Source organism: Garra rufa, chromosome 21 (genome assembly GCF_049309525.1).
Source record: "Garra rufa chromosome 21, GarRuf1.0, whole genome shotgun sequence".
Taxonomy (NCBI): domain Eukaryota; kingdom Metazoa; phylum Chordata; class Actinopteri; order Cypriniformes; family Cyprinidae; genus Garra; species Garra rufa.
This window is the reverse complement of record NC_133381.1, coordinates 2,605,772-2,628,883: the sequence shown is the minus strand read 5'-3', so window position 1 is coordinate 2,628,883 and position 23,112 is coordinate 2,605,772. Positions and strand designations below refer to the sequence as shown.

The following is a 23,112-nucleotide window of genomic DNA, read 5'->3' as shown; positions in this document are numbered from 1 at the left end:
TTAAACACAAAGGGTTTAGTTTGACAACGTCATGTACAAAATCAGAACATCTTCATAAATGGGTGAGAAAATAACAACAGCATTGAGGATAAATCACATCAGACCATAATACTGCTTAACGTCACATACTTTTCAATCAGTTACACCATGAACGTTGTCTTGAAGGCTATTCGAAATCAAAGTTTTTGCATAAAACATAAATAACAGTAAGACACTTCCCAAACCCAGGCTTCTCCATTTCTCATTTTCACTAACAATCATGAACTATTCTTACATGAACATCGATCTTCACACTTTCACTGTCTTTTCACTTACAGCATAACTAATAGACACTCGTACATTATGGATTTCAGATTGTGACGCTGAAATCCAAATCATACGCTGAAACTAATTCAGCACTTTTCTCTAAAAACATCAATCGCACCATTCACCTGTAAAACAATCAAAGCTCACCTTAGCCAAATAAATTAAGACCCCTGAATATATGAGTTCAGAAACATCTGCGGAAGAAAGCGTTTAGAGGATTACTCCACTTTCAGAATAAAAGTTTACAGATAATTTACTCACCCCCATCTCATTTAAGATATTCATATCTGTCTGTCTTCAGTTTTTGAGGAAAACATTCCAGGATTTTTCTCCATATAGCAGACTTCAATGGTCCTCAATGGATTTAAGGTTAAAAATGCAGCTTTAACACAATCCTAGCCTAGGAATAAGGGTCTTATCCTATTACGATTGGTCATTTCCTTTAAAAAATTAATATATTTATAGACTTTTTAACCACAAATGCTCATCTTGTGACTGTATGTCGAAAAACATCTCATTTCCTCCTCCAACTTCAAAATCGTTTTACAACGCCATTTTTTTTTTGTGAAGGGTGCTTGGTCTTTTCACTTTTTTGCACAAACTATTCAGTTTGTAAACACTGGGTCGGTACATCTGCAGCGATGTAGGGCGATTTTGAAAATAAGACGGGAGTTTTTCAACATACCCTAACTGTCTTGAACCGGAATACACAGAGATCGCATGTGCTAGACAAGATGAGCATTTAAGGTTAAAAAGTATATAAATTATACATTTTTGTAAAAAATAACCAATCATTTCGCTAGATAAGACTTTTAATCCTTGTCTGGGATTGTTTAGAGTCCTTTGAAACTACATTTTTAACCTTCAATCCGTTGAGCTCCATTGAAGTCCAATATATGGAGAAAAATCCTGGAATGTTTTCCTCAAAAAAAAAAACAATTTCTTTTCGATTGATAAAAGAGACATGAACATTTTGGATGACATGGGAGTGAGTAAATGTATCAGTCAACTTATAAATCGATAGGTTTCATCGCTGACAGCAGTCTTCCCTCCAATAGAGGGTTTTTGGGTGAACCCCGATAGCGACTGGTGTCGTTTTCAGACACTTGAAGCAGGGCAGACTTCGGATGTTCATTTGCACCATTCTTATTGGCTGAGAGCGTCTCACACCTATTCTTGTTTGCTTTATTGGTGACGTCTTCCAGCGCTTTGACAGTAGGTTTCTTCAGAGGAACTGGAGGTTTGGGTTTTGCGGATGTTTGCAGACCACTCTCTAAACTCACTGCTTTTATCTGACTAGTCGCACACCAACCCATCCTAGTGTCCTTCCGGCCTCCGATTAAAGAGTTGATCCTTCTCACAGACTGTCGAACCGGCGTCCGCTGGAACTTCAGAGGAGAACGCATCACTTTGGCTTTGGGTGAATTCAGCGTCATCCTGTTGAAGAGTTTGATCTGCTCGGCGACTTTCTTTCGTCGCATTTCAGATCGGTTCTGTAAATTCTCTGTTTGATCTCGAGGAGCATCGGTCTCATCTGCCAATAAAGACTGTTTGAGCTCACTCGGCAGGGATGTATCGGCTTTCGCTTGCGTTCTTGTTGCGTACGGAGTTGATTGGACTCTACTGGAAGTGTCCAGTCTGAAAGCCACAGGGCTTTGGATGTCTAAAGCGTCGATTAGTTGACTGCAGTCTCCAGTGAGCTCTTTTAGGAAATCCCTGCTTTCATTTTGAATGCAAAGAGAGCCGTTAAGGCTGGTCTCCACAAACCGCGGTCCGCTGTCAAACAGAGTGCTGTCTATGTGTAGAGGCGACAAAGGAACGATCTCGATTTGGCCGAACGTCACATTGTGATCGTTCGATTCGCTGGATTCAGATATTGATTTGTGTGAGGTTTCCAAAGGCAAACCCACGTTAGATGAAACCACTTCAGAGTCTGCGCCAAGTTCATTGTGGTTCTGCTGTTTAACGATGCTGTGAAGGTCACTCCCGGACTCAACGGAAGCTTGTTTGATTTTCAGTAGCGTGGGTCCAGTGTGAGAACGTTCTTCACTGGACGAATCTAAAACGCTCCCGTCACTGGAGGCGCAGCAGAGGCTCTTGACACCGCTGGTCGTCTGAGGTTTGGTCACGATGATGGTGGGCTCAGAGCGGTAGTTGTTCTTCTGACAAATGCTCACGGGAGTCTCGGAGAATGAGTCCGGGGGGAAAGTCAGGCCGACGTCAGGAGTGTCTCCGCTCCACGAGCTCCTGTGATCAGTAGAATCGCACTGTGGGGTCAACAGGTTATCCTCTGATTTACTGATCAACTTGGAGCCTAGAAAACAAAATATACACAATTTATGTTTTTGAAAAGTTCTGCAATCTATTCTGCATTAAGTTGACCGAAAGCACATTAAAAACAGTGAAATATTTTTACAATTTAATAGAACTGTTTTCTATGTGAATGTGTGTGAAAATGTAATTTATTTTTGTGATCAAACCTGAATTTTAATTTGAATGCATTGCTAAGAAATTAATTTGGAGAACTTTAAAGGTGATTTTCTCAATATTTAGATTTTTTTACCCCATATTTTCAAATATAACAAACCATACATCAATGGAAAGCCTATTTGATGTATAAATCTGTTTGAAAATAAATGACCCTTATGACTGGTTTTGTGGTCCAGGGTCACATATGCTGATTTGCTGCTCAGGAAACATTTCTGATTATTATCAATGTTGAAAATGGTTGTGCTGCCCAATATTGTTTTGGGAATCGTTATACTACCATTCAAAAGTAATTTTTTATTCATCAAGGATGCATTACATTGATCAAAAGTGCCAGTAAAGACATTTATAATGTTACAATGTTACAAGTTACAAGATTTATATTTCAAATAAATACTGTTCTTTAACCTTTTTATTCATCTGTGAATCCTGAAAAATAAAATGCATTGCAGTCTCCACCAAAAATATGGGGCATCACAAGTGTTTTCAACATTGATAATCAAAAAAGATTTCTTGAGCAGCAAATCAACATATTAGGATGATTTCTGAAAAATCATGTGACACTGAGGACTGGCGTAAAATTCAGTTTAAATAACAGCAATCAAATAAACTGTGCTAATCTGTGTTGAAGGTAGTAACATCAACTTTTTATATTAAAAACAAACAAGCAAGCCATTCCCAGTTTTAAAAAGTAATGCAATGCATAATTAGTTACTTTTTTAGGGAGTAACGCAACATTATAATGCATTACTTTTAAAAGTAACTTTCCCCAACACTAGTAATAATATTTCACAATATTACTGCTTTGATTATATTGATTAAATGCATATTTGGTGAGCAAATAGACTTTAATTAAAAAAAAAAAAAAAATTAAAATGTTAATTATTATTCCAAACTTTTGACTGACAATAAAACAAGATATTCGATTAGAGGGGGAAAAAAATATTGTAGTCTAGAATGTGATTTTGACATGAGCCGGATGACGTGCATTGTTTATAAGTTTAGAAAAGTCAATTAAACCAAACAGGATCAGTTTGGATTTCATGCTGAATTTAAAAGTAAACAAACCTCATATGATGTATTTTTAGAGCAGTATTACAAGTTCAACATGTTCTACCCAGCATCTAGTGGACTTATGATAATGCCTACGTTATATCATTGGCTTATAATGGAAAACTCAAGCAGACAGCCACAAAGATGTCCACTATAAATGCTTAACTGTATTTAACCAGGAATATTCCTGCAGGCACAACCGCTGTTTTCAAAGCTAAAATTAGCCAAACGTGTAGGAAAGTGTGAGCAATGTAATAAAACCCCAAAAGCGTGTAAATAACGATACTGACCTTTAGAGGGGCTCTTGTTCAAAACGGCCGGACTGAGCTCCTTGGTGAAGTGAAACCCAGAGCAGCTTTCTTGTGTTGCTAGACGCCAACCTATGACCTCTGACCGCTTTGGCCCCAGTTGTGAATGTGTAACGACGTTCTGTTGAAATAGAGGCAGCTGCTTTTTACTCTCAGTGGTTTGTGGATTGTTTGAGTCATGTCAGTGTTGAATTATAAAGAAATACTGATAGTAAAAGCGTTTCTGGTCAATCGTCTTTTTTATTTGAGCATATACACATGCAGAAAATAATGACCATGTCATGGCAGGTAATGACCCAAAACCACAAGGATACATTTTAATTAGAAAAAGTAAAACTGTTATTATAATATTAATATTTGTTTGTTTTAAAAACATTTTATTACTCTACAAATGTTTTAGTAATATCAGGTTTTTATATAAAATAGATATTTCCTTTTCTATAGTCACAATGTTACAACATTGGACAACATGTGCAATATAAAGCAAGTCATTGAGAACACAATGATTAGAACAAACACATCACATTATATCATCTTAGTGTCATAAAATTAACAAGTGTAAAATTGTTATTTTCTTGATTGCTAAAAGCAGCAGTTGCAGGTTAGCAGCCTTTCTTTTTTCATAAAATGCATAAATAAAACCCTCAAACCAAGACAGTTAAAGAACACATTCAAATATTATGATTATGGACTAATTTAGCTATATTCTCCTCAGATCTTCTGCAACATTAATAGCAGCATGTACCTACATTATACTGCCACTAGATGGAGCAAGAGAAAACTCAAGAGTCACCCAGTCCTCATGGTGAAAATAAAAGTCCTAAATTCAGTTAACATAATTTCTTAAAGTGCTATATTATTCACCCATGAATACATATTATTTATATAAAGTTAGATGACACCATCATGCAAATTATAAACATGCAAATCACAGTTGCATAGGAGAAAGCGGCTGTAAAGGGGTTGATTGTTCAGTCTCTGGTGGAGGTTGACAGAGATGATGTATCTGAACTTACAGACTCTCGGCTAGATTTGCCCAAACTGAAGCGCAGACGCAGAGATTTTCTCACAGGCTCTTTCTTAGCGACTCTAGGTGAAAAACATCCTGCCTTCCCCGATTCAACTCTGAAATCCAGCAGAGAGACAAATCATATTTAGAAAATGATGTGAAAAACAAAAACAAAGCAGCTTTGATGAAGGTAAAGACATTTTCAACACCTTTTTAAGACCAATTAATGAAAATTTAAGGAATAAATTGAGGGACACAATGCGTCAGTATGGTCTCTAAATGTCCATGTCTTATTTTAAAAACACTTTAAAGTAATAAAATACAACTTACAAATTTCTATTACTTATTTTTATTTTGCATCTAAAGTAAAAGTAACTTGATTTAGTAATGTTTAGATATTTGTATTTGGAAAAAAAAAGAAGAAAAATACAGTGGGAAGTAGTATTTTTTTTACATGGCATGCAGCATTTAATTGCCATGACTAAATGAATTTAAGACCCAATTTTGTTCAATTTCTCTGAAAACGAGACTTCATATCTTCATTTTGCATCTAAAGTAAAGGTAACTCGATTTAGTAATGTTTACATATTTGTATTTAGGGAAAAAATTAAGAAAAATATTAATATTAATATTAATTTTTAGATTGCATGCAACATTTAATTGCCATGACTTAATGAGTTTAAGACTTTCAGCTCTGATTTATGACCTTTTTAAAGGATTACTCCACATTCACAATAAAAATTTCCTGATAATTTACTCACCCCCTTGTCATCCGAGATATTCATGTCTTTCTTTCTTCAGTCGCAAAGAAATTAAATTTTTTTTTGGAGGACAACATTCCAGGATTTTTCTCCATATAGTGGACTTCAATGGTGCTCAACATATTGAAGGTTAAAAATGCAGCTTCAAAAGGGCTCTAAACGTTCCCAGCCGAGGAATAAGAGTCTTATCTAGCGAAACAATCAGCTAGCTCCTAAAGACAGTTAGGGTATATTGAAAAACTCCCATCTCATTTTCTCCTCCAACTTCAAAGTCGCCCTACATCGCTGTTTCACCTTTTTTTTTTGTAAAGTGTTTGACTTTCTTTATTTACTTTGTAAACTGTGCACTTCTGCAGCAATGTAGGATGATTTTAAAGTTGGATGAGAAAATGAGATACACATCGCAAAGCTAGACAAGACAAGCATTTGTGGTTAAAATGTGTATAAATAATCTTTTTTTTTTTTTTAAGAAAATGGACAATCATTTCACTAGATAAGACCCTAATTCCTTGGCTGGGATCGTTTAAAGCCCTATGAAGCTACACTGAAACTGCCTTTTTAACGTTCAATCCATTGAGCACCATTGAAGTCCACTGTATGGAGAAAAATCCTGGAATGTTTTCCTCAAAAAAAAAAAAAAAACTCATTTCTTTGTGACATAAACATCTTGGATGACATAGGGGTGAGAAAATTACCAGGATTTTTTTTATTCTGGAAGTGGAAAAATCCTTTAAAGGTTAATTAAGTAACGCTCACTACAAATGCAGATGAGAATATAAATGTGTGTCGTACCTGCTCACACTGCGGTCTCTCAGCCGTCTGCTCTTCCTCCTGGCAGAGCTGCTGGACAGACGAGTGTTTTTGCCCACAGAAGACAGTAAACCGCTGTGAGACGAGTCCAGAGCTCCTGCTGCACTGTGTGCTGAGATCATACCAAAAGATGAACATACAGAACCGGCCAAAAACACATCACACAAGAGAAGTCTTTTGAGTTTCCATATGGCATAAACCTCACCTGATCCAGGTGTAGATGATCCTCCAAACAAAGTGTTTGGAAACAGCTCAAGGCCCAGGTTCTTCTTGATAGACCTGCGTTTCTTGTTGGAGAACCCATGATGAGTCTGTGCCGACTCCAGAGGAAGCTTACGCTTGGAGTTTGGAGTCATGATGATAGGAGTGGCTATGGAGAAAACTGAGAGAAAAGACACTCGTTTACTCAGAAGAATGCAAGTTATTATTGGAAAAACTTCTGCTCACCAAGGCTGCTCTCATTTGAGTAAAAATGCTATTATTATCATCATTTAAAACAGCTGCTTTCTATGTGAATATACATGTTAAAATGATGCTGAAAATTCAGATTTGATCACAAAGATAAATTACATTTCACAATATATTCACATAGAAAACATTTTAAATAGTAATATTATTTTACTGTTTTTACTGTATTTTTGATCAAATAAATGCAGACTTGATGAGCAGAAACATTAAAGAAACTGTAATTAATCCAAATATACTCCTACTACAGATTCAACATGAAAGAAAATGAAGCTAAATTAAACAGAGAAGCCATTTCAAAGCAAAAGATTCAGAATGACAAACAAAGCTTTGAGTGACCGACTGAGAATCGAGCAGAAATCATTAAAAGTAGAGGAAACCTTTTCATAAGCTCTGAAAGAGAAATATCACGTTGTATGTCATCCATGCCGTGAAACAAGAACAAGCAGAGACCCATTGACATGATGCACGAAAGCAGACACAGATAAAGCCATCATAAACTCAACAATTAAACTAGACAGCAAGTGTTCATTACATGTAGGACGTGAAGAAAAGTAGCTGCAGCGGATCTACATGCAGTGAAGTCTGATGAGAACATTCACCCACCTGCTCCATCAGACTGAGGGGTATTTGTTGGGGTTCTACTAGTTTTAAACCTATTCAGAGCTCCATTTACCATGTCTGGAATACAAAACAAACCCACTCAACTAAAACAAAGTCTGACGATAAGCCTTCAAATCATTGTTAACCATATCCACCTTCCTTCAAACCAGTCGTGATGTGATTCCCATAACATTCCCAAGGGCGTGTTATGAATTTAGACATGGTTCTTACCTCCTAAACTGCGTCTGTTGCTTTTCTTCAGGTCTGAGTGAGCGTTATTCTCTTCTAGAGACAAACACGATGGAGAAAATACTGCAGCATCACAACCCAACATGGCTGGAACCTTCTCCATCAGGAACTGAGGAACCACACCTATAAAGAACAAGCCAACAACAGCTCTATCGGGTAAAACGTACATCTACGAATGCATACGAAACAGATCAAAGATTCAATTCCATTTCATATTCATGCATCTCGAAAAAGAGCCTAATATAACCTACAAAGTCAAAGGTTTACACACCTTTCAGAATCTGCAAAATGTTAATTATCTATTGTCCACAAGAGAAAATAACAGCTGAATTTATAAAAAAATAATCTGATCAAACATTTACAACCCCTTGATTCCTAATACTGTGTTCGTACCTGAATGATCCACGGCTGTGTTTTTTTTGTTTAGTGATAGTTGTTCATGAGTGTCTTGTTTGTCCTGAACAGTTAAACTGCCTGCTGTTTTTCCAGCATTTTTGTGTATTTGAACCCTTTCCATCAATGACTGTATGATTTTGAGATCCATCTTTTGACACTGAGGACAACTGAGGGACTCATATGCAACTATTAAAGAAGGTTCAAACACTCACTGATGCTCCAGAAGGAAAAAACATGCATTAAGAGCTGAGGGGTGAAAACTTTTGAACATCACGTTTCCTTCTGGAACATTAGTAAGTGTTTGAACCTTCTGTAAAAGTTGCGTATGCATATGTAAACGTCTTTTATGTTAAATCTTATTCAGGTCAGTACTAAATAAAAAAAAAAAAACATTTTACACGATCCTTTTATTTTAGTAAAATAATTAACATTTTGCAGATTCTGCAAGGTGTATGTAAACTTTTGACCTCAACTGTAAATTGATGATGTGGAAGTTAAAAATATCACTAGGCCTATATAATAATAAAACTACATCATGCACAGTTTTCACAAAATATATGTATCAGCTTTACAATACTTTTCAAAATATCAAAAGCAGTCAAATGTCAAAAAAAAAAAAAATTAAAAAAAAAATAATAATAATAATAATAATATATATATATTATTTAAAAATAGAAGTGGAAATCAGGATTAGGAATAAAATAATGTCTTTAGAAAACATGAAAATGGCCGGAGAATAGTTCAAAATCAGCTCAAAATCATGTCTGTTTAGTGTTTTTCTGCTGATAATTGAAGAAAATAAGACTTCTTCATTTTACAAATGCTTGTTAGAAACAAATTCTACGAATGCATCATATTTTGTGAGAAAGTGTGATGTGAAAGAGCAAAACAGACACTATTTAAAAAATCAGCAGCATAAAATTAGTAAGAAACAATATAATGCAGGGCTATGATGTATTTACATCAGGGTTTCACAAACTGGGGTTGATGAAATGGTAAGGTTTCAAAATATAAACAATTACAATATAACAAAAAAATACTTTGTTTACTTGCATGTGACCAATAATTGACAATAGAAAACCGTGAAATGTGTTCAATCATGCAAATGTGTTCTTAAATTATTGAAACATGAACCTTAAATCAAAGGGAACTTGCACACATACCCAGGTTCTGAGCGTTATCTATGAGACACTGCACAGCCGCTGCCTGATGCTTGAGTCTCTTCTCTGTGCTGCTGCTCATTTTGTCCGCACTGTCTCCACAGTGAAAGAGATTGGGTGCAAAGATGACTGAGAGATTACTGCTGTCCATCTTATTCTCAGCACATCTGAAAGGAAAGTGCAATACACACAGAGTGAGCAATATACACATACTTTACATGTTTTTAAATCACAAAAGAGCCTCTAAACAATCTGCTATTCAAAGGGAAAGCCATCAATTAGCATAACGAGATTTGAGACAAACAGAGACATTGCTCCATTTGGCGTCGTACCGCTGGGAGACGGCCTTCAGGAAACTGAAGAAGTAACGCAGGGTGTTTAAATTCCTGTCGGGCAGCACGCAGGACAGCAGGACCGTGGCCGAGGTCCTCTCCTCTTCCGTGGGCAGCTCCTGGGCCTTCAGGAAAGCGCTGTGCAGGTCTGTGGTCAGAACCGGCTCGGGAAGCTCTCGGAAAAACTGCTTGAGAAGTCCAGCGACGTCCAGCGGGAGAGCAGTGGACAGACAGTCCTCGCCCTGGTCCAGTTTGGTCTACAAGGTCAAAACAATACGGTCGCTGTTAAATAATGCCACAAGTCAAGAGTGTCTCCAGTGAAGTGAAGCGGAGATCACTCACCCTGAGGCTCTTGACCCGCACAACAGAGCCTGACTTTCTGAAGAGGCCCTCTGTGTCCAAATGCTCCATAAGGCTCGTACAAACATCTACTATAAAGCTGACAGAGATCCAAACACATTCATTTTACACACACATGAGAGACATAAATGATAATGTAATAAAGTACAAGGAAATAGAGGGCAAATGCATTAAATAATCATATGACAAATGAAATAATTGAATAAAAATATATTAATATATATATTTAAAAAAAAATGAAATAAACGGCAAATACATGAAATAAAAAAAAAAAATAGGGGGGAAAATATATAGTATAAATATTTAAAAAATGTAAAATAAAATAATAAAATTGCAAAATAAACTATATGGTAAATGTAAAAATAAACAATGCAATATAATAAAACTACATTAAAAATAGGAAAATGGCAAATACATAATCTAAAATAAAACAATTATATAAAAAGTGGGGAAAATATAAAGTATAATTATAAATTAAACTAGCCAATAACATAAAAAAATAAAATATGGAAAATAAATAAAGTAATACAACTAAAATACAGGAAAACATTAGGCAGATAAATTAAACATACAATTATATTTACTTGATTTATAATAAAATAATTAAAAAGAGGTACTTATAGGTCAAATAAAATATAATACAATAGAACTAGTAAAATAAAATATAGGGAATCAAAATATAGCAAAAATAAATAAAATATAAATAAATAAAATAAAGCAATAAAACAAATAGATAAATACAATTAAAATATATAATAAAAGCAGGAAAATAAACGGGAAAAAATTAATATTTAAAAAAATTAAGGAAAATGTGAAATCTAAAATAAAACAACAAATACAAAATAAATATAGTACAAATATTAAATTATTAAAACTGAGATAATTGGCCAATTACAAAAAATAAAATATGGCAAATAAAAAGTAATCAAAATAATACTAAAATACAGGAAAACATTGGGCAAATAAACAAAATAGAAATTATATTTATTTGATCTATAATAAAATAGTTGGAACTTATGTCAAATAAAATATAACAATATAATTTTAAAATCAGATATTCAGAAATCAGATCAAATCAGAGCAGATAAATATCTAGTAAAATCTAGTAAAATAAATAAGGAAACATAAAATAGCAAAAATAAAATGTAAAATAATAATAAAATAATGGGTGTCAAATATTTCTATTGATTTGTTATACATTATTTAATTAGATGTTTTGCTATGTATATACACTAACTGTATCAATCAGCTCCATTTAAAGCCATTCACACCATAGGAATTGCAGAAGGGCGTATACATCGTTTCGCCTCAGGAAGTTGCAAATAGCTGAATAATGGTGCCGTTTAGACATGCACTCAATTGTTTATGTCTCAGATAATTCAAGGTATTCTTTCTTTGTTATACAAGAAGGTATTGTCTATTTTGACATGTTAAAAGGCATCTAAATGTTTGTCTCAGTCTTACCAGGGTACATCACCGTAGTCTAGCACATGACAGTGTGGCAGACCTTCAAGCGCAACGCCAAACACCCTCACCTAGAAAGACAAGAAAGATCTGTTCAGGTAATGACGGAGCGGCTTGTACATGGACAGCATGAACAAGAAAAGCTCTGTGTGTTTGAAAATCAACAGCATTTTCCCTTGAAATGACCAGAGGAGCCAAGCAGACTTTCTAGGGCACAAATTAATCTCATAAGACCAGAATCAAACTGACTGTGCAGTTATTCCCTTACTGTAAACACATTTCCTTCTGTGATCTTACAGCCAATAAGCAAGCCATAAACACAGACTTGTTATAAAATAGGTGTAGTGTTTTTGTGAAGTGTTAATGCAGAAATATATAAATGAAGAAATGTCAAGATTTTACAAGTTTTTTAAAGATCTTCTGCTCACCAAGCCTGCATTTATTTGACCCAAAGTATAGTAAAATTTTGAAATATATTTACTATTTAAAATAAATTCTTTCAATTTGAATAGATTTTAAAATGTAATTTATTTCTGTAATCAAAGCTGAATTTTCAGCACCAATACTCCAGTCTTCAGTGTCAAAAGATCCTTCAGAAATCATTCTAATATGCTGATTTGCTGCTGATTATCATGATTAATATTTAAAACAGTTGAGTAAAATTTTCAGGATTATTTGATGAATAGAAAGATCCAAAGATCTTTTTTGGGGGGGTATGAAACTATAGAAATTAACATTTATTTAGCAGGGATGCTTTAAATTGATCAAAAGTGATAATAAAGACATTTATAATGTTACAAAAAAAATTCTATTTCAGATAAATGCTGTTCTTTTAAACTTTCTATTCATCAAAGAAACTTGAAAAATTCAGCTCAGCTGTTTTCACATAATGTTTTTTGAGCAGTAAATCAGCATATTAGAATGATTTCTGAAGGATCATGTGACACTGAAGACTGGAGTAATGATGCTGAAAATTCAGATGCGCATCACAGGAATAAATTACATTTTAAAATATATTCAAACAGAAAGCAGTTATTTTAAATAGTAAAAATATTTCACAATATTACAGTTCTTGCAGAATTTTGGATCAAATAAATGCTGGCTTGATGAGCAGAAAGAGACTGATCAAAATCTTACTGTTCAAAAACATTTGACTGGTGGCGTATATATATTTTTCAAATCCTGGAATCATATTTTTGTGTTAAAGATGTGTTGACTCATCTTTGCATTACAAAAACCACATGCACAGGAAGCTGATCAACCATTTGGATGGAAAAACATGCAATAAAAATAAGTAGTATAGTACATTAATAATAAAAGTTGCAATAATTAGTGACCTGCATATATAGACAGCATTTTAAGAGTTGTATATGCCAGTTTATTAATGAATGTGACAGAAATACAGCATTTTGAACCCCATGTTGCCCCAAAATGCCGTTGTCTACATAGGAAGCTCACTAACTTTTAAGACACCGCCGTGGAGTGACAAAACATGTAGGATTTTCATGATAAAAACACACATTTCATGATGTTTTATGAACTCACCGTGTTCGCCGATGTCTGTTTGTTCCTGTTTTTATTCCAGTTTTTGATTTTTATTCCATAAACCGACCGAAGATGCTGGACGACGGCCAGACGAACCACATTTCTCTCCAAAACCTTCATTATTACGGTTACAAATGATTTGATATGTGAGGAAATGAATTAAAAGGTGCCTTGTGTTTAAAAACAAGCGAAATAAACGTTGTGGGTGTGTAAACACAAACTCTGATGGCTAACGCTAGCTTATTTTTCCTCAGAGTTCCGCTTGAGGCATTTCAATAAAAACAACCGATCAAAGTCACCAAACTCCTCTCATATTTCGTTTCGCGTCTCTGCTGCGTCTAAAACTCATTTTCTATAACCAAACACCGTCTAAAGATCGCCATATAAATCCAGTGTTTGTTTTCTGTCCGTCCGCTTTATTTCCCGTCTTCACAACGGCAGCTCGGAAAAAGACGTTCAAATTTCGCCCTGCCTACGTCACTCACGCGCTCACTGCAATCTGATAGGGTCGGGGTCAGTCACGTGAGGGCTGGCTCCGCCCCCCTCCGCATCACTCTGCCGTGTGACACTCGTGATTGATGGACAGCAGATGCTGGAGTGTTAAAGCGATACTCATGCGCGTTTGTTTCTGTTCTGCAACATAATATCACAGGCAGTTCACGAACAACAGCGCCGGTGCTGAAAGCGATGCTCGACAAGTCAGCACTAGTGCTGGATAATTGTCCATATTCGTGCCATATGTTTCAGATCAGCTGGTGATTTGAAATACAGGCCTGGATTCATTTGTAGGTTGCTACATCTTTATATAGGCTGTGCGATGGTAGTAGTGGTACTTGTAACATTTGTTTTGCATTATATATTGCATTATATATGCATATATATTATATAATTCAGTCATTAACATGATACTTAAAAGTTTTTCAAAGAATACCATGGTACTACCACAGTATATCCCCCCCCCCCCCCAATAAAATTAAATATATATAATGCATTGCATTTCCTTAAATAAGTGCAGAAGTCCCTTTATATTTTTTATAAAAAATAAATAATAAAATAATATAAATATAGGCAATTAAGGTAGTTGCAACTTTATATTGGGCAATATTGACCTTTTCCTGCAATTCTTTCGAGTTTTTTCCCCTAAAAAAATGAATTTCCATCACAGAATAAAATAAAATAAAGGACTTTTTAAATTTCACAGTTCTTCTCAGAATTGCTAGTTTATATCGCATAATCGTGAGTTCATATTTTGCAATTTATTTATTTATGTATTTGTTTATTATTCAGACTTGCAATAAAAATAAAATATATATATATTTTATCTCACAATTTTGAGTTTATATATTGCATTTTTTTTTTTTTTTTAATTTAAACAAATCACATTTATCTTTATTTATTTTATTATTATTTTGTGGTTGAAAACAAGCTTATATAGATATTAAATGTCATGCACTGCAATTTTATATCTCATAATAGTAAGTTTATATTTTGCAAATTATTTATTTGTTTGTTTATTTTTCAAAATTGCAAACAAAAAACAAATATTTTTTATTTTAGTTTTTTTTTTATCTCACAATTCTGAGTTTATATATTACAATTTTTATTTATTTTTATTTTATTATTTTTTTTAAAATCACATATATCTTTTACTTATTTATTTTATTATTATAATTCTGTGGTAGAAAACAGGCTCCCATACATATTTAATGTCATGCACTGCATTATATGTATTTTGTAGTTTAGGAATTATGTGGTAGTACCGTGGTATTCTTTATATAATCTTCTCTACATACCACTTCTATTTTATATTTCATATTTTGCATTTACCTTAAATAAGTATAGTTGACCCTTTCTGCTACAGAATAAAAAAAATACATAAAATAAAATACAAAAAAATGGAAGCAATTAAGGTAGTTACGACTTTTTGTCTCGCAATTCTGACATTTTTTCTGCAATTCTTTTGAGCACCACCCAAAATTTTTTTTTCTCAGTTTACATTTTGTAGTTCCATCACAGAATAAAACTTTTAATCTCACAATTCAGAATATTCTTCTCAGAATTTATAGTTAATATCTCACAATTCTAATTTATATATTGCAATTTTTATTTTATTTTAGATTTTTTTATTTTTTTATTTTTTTATTATTATTCTGTGTTAGAAACAGGCTTAAATACATATTTAATGTCATGCACTGCATTATATGTATTTTTTTAGTTTAGGAATTATGTTGTAGTACCATGGTACTCTTTAAATAATTCTTGAGTCCCTAACATACCTTATACACCACTGTTTTGTAGTTTATATTTTACATTTCCTTAAATAAGAATTGAAGCCCTGTTCCACCACAGAATTAAAAAAAGAATAAATAAATAATATTTTTAATCTCACAATCCGGACTTCTCTTCTCAGAATTGCTAGTTAAAATTTTATAATTCTGAATTTATATATTGCAGTTTTTATTTATTTTATTTTATTTTCAAAAAATCACATGTATCTTTTTAATGTTTTTTTTTATTCTGTGTTGAAAACAGGCTACCATACATATTCAGTGTCATGCAATTTAAATAATATTTTATTTTACTTTATTTATTTATTTTTACAAATATTAAATAATAAATAATCTTTGAGTACCTTGTGAATGCAGTGATGTAATTATTCAGTACCATAGTATAAATCATGTATGCTTTTGCCAACATTGTACAATGGCATTGCCACTTTTGTGTGTACTTGTATATTTATTCATTATTTTAATTTGTTGCAGTATTCTAATGCATTTTAATTTTTTTGTTATTTATTATTATTGTTATTTATTTTTTCCCAGTTTTTAATTAAATGCATTTCATCTTGATGCAATCATGCAAGAAAAGCATGCAAGTGATCACTCAAAGCACTGTTGTCTGTTATCAGTTATCTGTTTTTATTACAACATTACATGTATATACAGTAAAAGAGACGGTACAAATGTACGGCTGAGACTGAGAGATTGTTGTTGGTTTAGAAGCACTTCCTGTGGACAATGGATGGACCGGCCTCATCGTACTCCTGCTTGGTGATCCACATCTGCTGGAAGGTGGACAGGGAAGCCAGGATGGAGCCACCGATCCAGACGGAGTACTTACGCTCAGGGGGAGCAATGATCTACAGAGAGACAAGACAAATATTGAGTGTCTTAAACTCCATGACCCTAACACTTTTAACATTCGACAACATCTGCGGCCAGTCCGACATGGTAAGAGCAACTCATGAACTAACAATTAACACACTTCTAAAGCATTTATTAATCTTAGTTCATTTTAATTTCAACATTTACTAAACCACTGTATAACATGAAGTTTTCAAAGTTGTAAATAAAACCATTATTGCATTACACTACTGCTCAAAACTAAGTTTGAGATCAGTAAGATTTTTAATGTTTCTTATACTCATCAAGGCTGCATTTATTTGATCAAAAATACAGAAAAAATGGTAATAATGTGAAATAATATTTCAATTTAAAATAACAGTTTTAAATGTCAATGCATTTAAAAATATAATTTATTCCTATGATACAAAGCTAACTTTTTAGCATCATTACTCCAGTCTCAAGTGTCACATGATCTTTCAGAAATCATTCTAATATACTGATTTATTATTAAAATGATCAATGTTGGAAACAGTCAAGCTGCCAAATATTTTTTTTTTCTTTTTCAGAATTCTTTGATCAATAAAAGAACAGCATTTATTTAAAACAAAGTTTTCTAACAAAATACACTACTGTTCAAAAGTTTGAGGTCAGTATTTGTATTTCTTTTTTGTAAAGAAATGAATGCTTTTATTTACCAAGGATGTGTTAAATTAAAAAAAAGTGATTTAGGCATCTAAATCGGCATATTAGAATGATTTCTTAAGGATCATGTTCTGAAGTACACTCAAGTCTGGAGTAACAGCTGATGAAAATTCAGCTTTGCATCACAAGAATAAATTACATTTTAAAGTATATTGAAATAAAAACCACTATTTTATATTGTAAAAACATTTTGCAATTTTACAGTTTTTTTCTGTATTTTTAATCAAATAAATGCAGCCTAAATTAAAAAAAAAAGTCTTACTGATCAGTGATCCCGAGCATTTTTGGTTTCATTTTGCATTTGCATGTGTGCAGTATCTCACCTTGATCTTCATGGTGCTGGGGGCCAGAGCAGTGATCTCCTTCTGCATACGGTCAGCAATACCAGGGTACATGGTGGTACCACCAGACAAGACGTTGTTGGCGTACAGATCCTTACGGATGTCAATGTCGCACTTCATGATGCTGTTGTAGGCGGTCTCATGGATACCAGCAGACTCCATACCTGAGATGAGGTGAGGTTCAAGTGCGTTCAAGAGTTTGCAATAATCAATAAAACACATTCAAAGACCATTCAAATGAGGCTCACCAATGAAGGAAGGCTGGAAGAGGGTCTCGGGGCAGCGGAAACGCTCGTTACCGATGGTGATCACCTGACCGTCGGGCAACTCGTAGCTCTTCTCCAGGGAGGAGGAGGAGGCAGCGGTGGCCATCTCGTTCTCGAAGTCCAGAGCCACATAGCAGAGCTTCTCCTTGATGTCGCGCACGATCTCACGCTCAGCTGCGGAGAAGCAAGTAACAAGTCAGCTCGTGTTTCTTGCGCACCTGTTCGCACCTGTTGTCTTATCAGGCTACTCACCGGTTGTCACGAAAGAGTAGCCTCTCTCGGTCAGGATCTTCATGAGATAGTCAGTCAGATCGCGACCAGCCAGATCCAGACGCATGATGGCGTGGGGCAGAGCGTAACCCTCATAGACTGGGACGTTGTGGGTCACACCATCACCGGCGTCCAGCACGATACCTGCGGAGGACAGCGACGATTGTAAATGAACGAGAGTCGACAACAGTGCTCTCTAATGTATCGTTCACACCTGTCAGTCGGTGCATTCCGCTAATCTTACACAATGCAGACAGCGGTCATGTTCCATAAATAATACAGCACTGGTGACAAACACTGGCCTAGTTAAAGAAAACCTCAAGGAAATGCTGTTTTACCAATAACAGAGCCCTAGTGATAAATATGCAACCTCAAAAAGAACATGCAGTAAGAAATTTTACACTGATCCAATTGGAATTTGATACTGGATCATACTGGAAATCGGGTTATTATCAATAAAAAATAAAATAATATATTTAAAATACGTATTTCAGCTAGTTGTCAAAGCAACATGTATAACTGATTAAAAAAAAACTTTACTTAAAAATATTAAAAATCACAAAAGCACGCTGTTAAACTTTAACTAAAATGAAAATGAAAACAGAATTTACATTATTATAAAAACTACAATAGTTAAAATGTTAAAAAGAAAGAAAACTAATTCAAGGTGTTTATAAAACTATAACAGTGTATGATGGTAATTCTCGTGTGATTTCAACAGAACTTTCATTTAAAAAGTTTTCGTGATGCCCCTGCTGGACATCACGGGGAATTACAATTGAACACAATCTGATTTAAAATTTTGAGGAAAAAATTCCAATGCAAAACATTTTATGTTAAAGAATTTGACATCTTAGATTTTATATTAAAGTGTCAAATGAGATGGATTTAAGAACTAATACCCTACAGGATTTTTTGACCGGGGAACTTTCTTTACAGCTAATTGTTATATTTTGTCTGAAATACTAATACTTACTTGAACTAAAATATAATACAAAAAGTAACATTTATCATTTTTGTTTAATGAAAACTTTATAGAAATTAATAATAATAATAATAATAATGACAAAAGCAAACGGCAAAATTGCTAAAACTCTAATTAAATTAAAATGGAAATGGAAAACACCAACAAAAATTTTAATTGTAACAAAAATTATAAAAACAAAAGTTCTAAAACTTAATTACAATTAAATAAAAAATAATATAAAAATTAAAACAATGTATAAATTCAAAATATTAATATAAACTATAATAGTATATGATAATAATTCTGATATGATTCCAAAAAAAATTAAATAATTAAAAAAAAAAAATAAAGTTTTTACATGCCCCTGCTGGACATCACAGGGAATTACAATTTAACACAATCTGATTTTAAGTTTTGAAGAAATTATTCCAATGCAAAACATTTAAAATAAATTTAGATTAAATTTTTTTTAATCTTATATTTTATATTTAAGGGTCAAATTAGATATTACTGGATGATATTTTGTCTATAATAGGCCTAACTTGCATAAGTTTGAACTAAAAGAACTAACCAGTGGACTAAAAGATCATACTGGAAATTATTAAACTAAAATCATTTCAAATCACGCAGAATTTAAAATATATTAAAAAACTAACAAAAATTACTAAAACTTTACAATTACACTTAAATGAAAAAAAATGTATATTAATATTAATATAAACTATAATAGTAATAATTCTGATGTAATTCAAAAAAACATAAATAATACTAAAAAAAAAAAAAAAACGTTTTTACATGCCCCTGCAGGACATCACAGGGAATTACAATTAAACACAATCTGATTTTAAGTTTTGAATTATTCCAATGCAAAACTAAAATGAATTTATTTAGATTCTAATTTAAGTGTCAAATATAATCCTACAGGATTTTTGACTAGTGAACTCTCTTTACAGCTAATTGTAATAATATTTTGTCTATAAGTTTGTATTTTGATGATAAGAACTAACCAGTGGTACGGCCGGAAGCGTAGAGGGACAGCACAGCCTGGATGGCCACATACATGGCAGGGACGTTGAAGGTCTCAAACATGATCTGCAAAAGCAAAGAAGGCCATTGTTACGAACCATTCATCCCTCTGAGAAATCACCAATCCTCATAAGTCTTCATCAGTACCTGAGTCATCTTCTCCCTGTTGGCCTTGGGGTTAAGAGGGGCCTCAGTGAGCAGGGTTGGGTGCTCCTCAGGGGCCACACGCAGCTCATTGTAGAAAGTGTGGTGCCAGATCTGAAGAGCACAGATGAAGATGTTAGTCAGAATGCGAGATGCATGTATTCAACTCTGAGATTCCACTGTAAAAACCTCACCTTCTCCATATCGTCCCAGTTAGTGATGATGCCGTGCTCAATGGGGTACTTCAGGGTCAAGATACCTCTCTTGCTCTGAGCCTCATCACCTACGTAGCTGTCCTTCTGACCCATACCCACCATCACACCCTGATGGAGAGAGAAGAGCGTTTAGTGACCATATGAGTGGAGGATTTCCTGTCTAACGGCTGGGATTGTTTAGCAGATGTGTTCGCACCTGGTGACGGGGTCTGCCAACAATGGAGGGGAAGACAGCACGGGGAGCGTCATCTCCGGCAAATCCAGCCTTGACCAAGCCAGAGCCGTTGTCGCACACAAGGGCGGTAGTTTCCTCGTCGTCGCACATGGTTGGTTTTCTGGTTGGTCTGGGAAGGAAAACAGCACAGCAAGGTCAGAAACAGAGGCACACAGTTGCACATGATTTCTACACTGATTTGACAACCTGAGGCTGCGTGCATAAACCGACTGCACTGGTCTTGAAAGTCATCTAATTGGTTTCAGTGACATAAAAATTGGTCTAATTTAAGTCCAAAAAGTAACACAGATTAGGTCACACTGCTAGCTGGAAAAAAGCCTAAATACCGAACAACTAATTTCAGCTAGTTGCCATAGCAACATTTTGTTTTGAAGTATCAAAAATACTAAAACTGAAACAAATTAACACATACTAAAATGTAACAGTTTTGGCCAAAATGAAAATACGGATAACAAAAATGTAACCAAATTTAAAATGTTACAAAAATGAAAGAAAAAAATGTCAAAACACGCAGCTGAATTACTAAAACATTCAAATCAAAACAAAAAGGAGTTAAAATGTTTAAAAATGGATAGCAAAAAAGTAAACAAATTTAAAATGTTACAAAAAGTAATAACAATGTCAAAAAACGTGTAACAAAATTACTGAAAAATTCAAATGAAAACATTAAATGAGTTAAAATATTTAAAAATGTAGCAATTTCACCTCAAATCAAAATGGATAACAAAAATGTGAACAAATTTAAAATGTTACAAAAACTAATAAAAATGTCAAAAACATGCAACAGAATATTAAAATGAAAACATAAAAAGAAGTTAAAAATAAAAAGCTAATAAAAATGACAAAAGCACAGCAAAATTATTAAAACATAAGAAGGAACATTCAAAAAAATTGAAACTAACTAAAACGTTGGAAAATATACAAATAAATGACAACTTCTTGCAACTGAATCCGCTTCTTTCTTGTTAGAAACTCACCTAAATGCTGTATTTATTGGCTATAAATGGTCTGTAGCTTACATTTTAGGCTCTAATTGTTAAATAATAGTAGACTAGAGCGATCAGCGACGCGTTTCATCTCCCCGCTCTGCCCATGAAGGGTTAGTGAAATCATATCTCCTCATGGCAGCTCAAGACTTCCAGCCGAATTCACGAATGCCAAAGAAAGGCTAGAGTTTAACTGGAGGACAGACGCTCTATTTAGGATTTGGACAGGTTTGAGAAGTCAGTCCTCTGCTCGCAGCTGTCAGCGCGTTGCGTCACACCTGCCAGACTTCATTCATGCCGAAAGACGTGTTTAAATCTAGTATTCGCTGACTGTTCTATCCTCAAAAGTTTTCTCCAGTAGCAAGATCGAACTATCAGGTGTTCGCAAACTCAAAGCTCGGACTAAAAGATCTAGAGAGGTTTTCAGATGCAGTAGGTTCTCCGGTAGTTGTTGGACTCACCAAGTTGTTATCACAAGAACTGATGCTTCCACTGGGACAGAGTGCCAAGGTAAGAAGCCCCCTTTAAATACAAGCGGCTCCCGGGGCCCGGGGCGGAGCATCGGGTTCACACAAGCCCAAATAAGTGCAGCCAAGAAAAAATAAAAACCAGAAAATAACCCTCTCCACCCATGAACCTGATCTCTGGGTGGATTGGGCCTCCCTAAAATTAAGAAAGGCTTCCTTAGAAATAGCGGGCTAAGTGCCAGCCATCTACGTCTTGAATCTTTAAGATGTCTGAGTTAAATGCCATATAAAGTGGCTTAACTCACTATGCATTTGGAATTAAATAGTGCTTATATTTGCAGTCAATTTTTTTGCATCTCATTTTAATATCAAATTATAATGTGCATGTTTATATTTGTATATAAGAAAAAATATGCTTTTTATAAAAATATATATTACATATAGTTTTTTGTATAGTGTTCATCTGCTTTTCTCTTATGTAATTAAAAATACACTCCGTAAAATATAGGTAAATTTAATTTTTTACTAAAATATACTTTATATGTTTTTTAGCTACTTTTTAAATATGGTTTTTATTTGATCTTTTTCTTTTATGCAGTTAAACATATTCTTTATACAAGTATATTAGAAAGTATTTTTTATTGTACAGAAATATACTTTTTAAATATTTTTTATTCTACTTGTATATAGTGTATATAGTGCTTTTATTTGATCTTTTTTATGTAATAAATAAATAAACAAAAATATATATAATACTAAAATATATATAAAATAAATATACTTTTTATAATATTTTTTAAAATATACTTTTTATTTTATATTTTTCTTTCTTTATACATATATATATATATATATATATGATCTTTTTTATTTTTATGTAAATTAAAAAATATATATATATATATATATATAATACACTTTTTATAATATATATATTTTTAAATGTACATTGTAAATATACTTTTTTATTATTATATTATTATATTTTTATTTTATTTTACTTTTTATATATAGTGTTCCTCAGGTTTTATTTTATCTCTTTTATTTTTATATAAAACAA

At 33.6% G+C, this 23,112-nt stretch overlaps 2 protein-coding genes across 2 annotated transcripts; both read right to left on the bottom strand.

Moving 5' to 3' along the window:
* arhgap11a (Rho GTPase activating protein 11A) lies at positions 1–13,723 on the bottom strand. The gene is made up of 12 exons (XM_073827206.1): positions 13,309–13,723; positions 11,764–11,834; positions 10,282–10,378; positions 9,940–10,196; positions 9,611–9,774; positions 8,034–8,174; positions 7,806–7,880; positions 6,940–7,116; positions 6,717–6,846; positions 5,171–5,279; positions 4,137–4,275; positions 1–2,620 (listed from the first exon to the last, which is right to left on the bottom strand). The coding sequence occupies exons 1-12, from the start codon at positions 13,426–13,428 to the stop codon at positions 1,317–1,319; spliced, it is 2,784 nt and encodes a 927-aa protein (XP_073683307.1). The 5' UTR covers positions 13,429–13,723; the 3' UTR covers positions 1–1,316.
* A 2,479-nt stretch (positions 13,724–16,202) lies between these two features.
* Positions 16,203–22,182, bottom strand: actc1b (actin alpha cardiac muscle 1b). Its single transcript, XM_073827203.1, has 9 exons — positions 22,047–22,182; positions 20,561–20,708; positions 20,344–20,472; positions 20,153–20,263; positions 19,987–20,071; positions 17,995–18,156; positions 17,725–17,916; positions 17,459–17,640; positions 16,203–16,447 (listed from the first exon to the last, which is right to left on the bottom strand). Exons 2-9 carry the CDS (start codon positions 20,687–20,689, stop codon positions 16,304–16,306), a joined length of 1,134 nt encoding a protein of 377 aa, XP_073683304.1. The 5' UTR covers positions 20,690–20,708; positions 22,047–22,182; the 3' UTR covers positions 16,203–16,303.
* Between the last annotated feature and the right edge of the window lie 930 nt (positions 22,183–23,112).

Excerpts from the sequence above, each read along its gene's own strand:
- actc1b (XM_073827203.1), bottom strand. The coding sequence starts at position 20,689 with ATGTGCGACGACGAGGAAACTACCGCCCTTGTGTGCGACAACGGCTCT. Across the intron at positions 20,473-20,560 it reads TTGGCAGACCCCGTCACCAG|GGTGTGATGGTGGGTATGGG; the intron begins GTGCGAACACAT and ends TCTCTCCATCAG. Across the intron at positions 18,157-19,986 it reads CGCTTCCGGCCGTACCACTG|GTATCGTGCTGGACGCCGGT; the intron begins GTTAGTTCTTAT and ends TGTCCTCCGCAG.
- arhgap11a (XM_073827206.1), bottom strand. The coding sequence starts at position 13,428 with ATGAAGGTTTTGGAGAGAAATGTGGTTCGTCTGGCCGTCGTCCAGCAT. Across the intron at positions 5,280-6,716 it reads AGAGACCGCAGTGTGAGCAG|AGTTGAATCGGGGAAGGCAG; the intron begins GTACGACACACA and ends GCTGGATTTCAG. Across the intron at positions 4,276-5,170 it reads GCAAATCTAGCCGAGAGTCT|AACGTCGTTACACATTCACA; the intron begins GTAAGTTCAGAT and ends CTATTTCAACAG.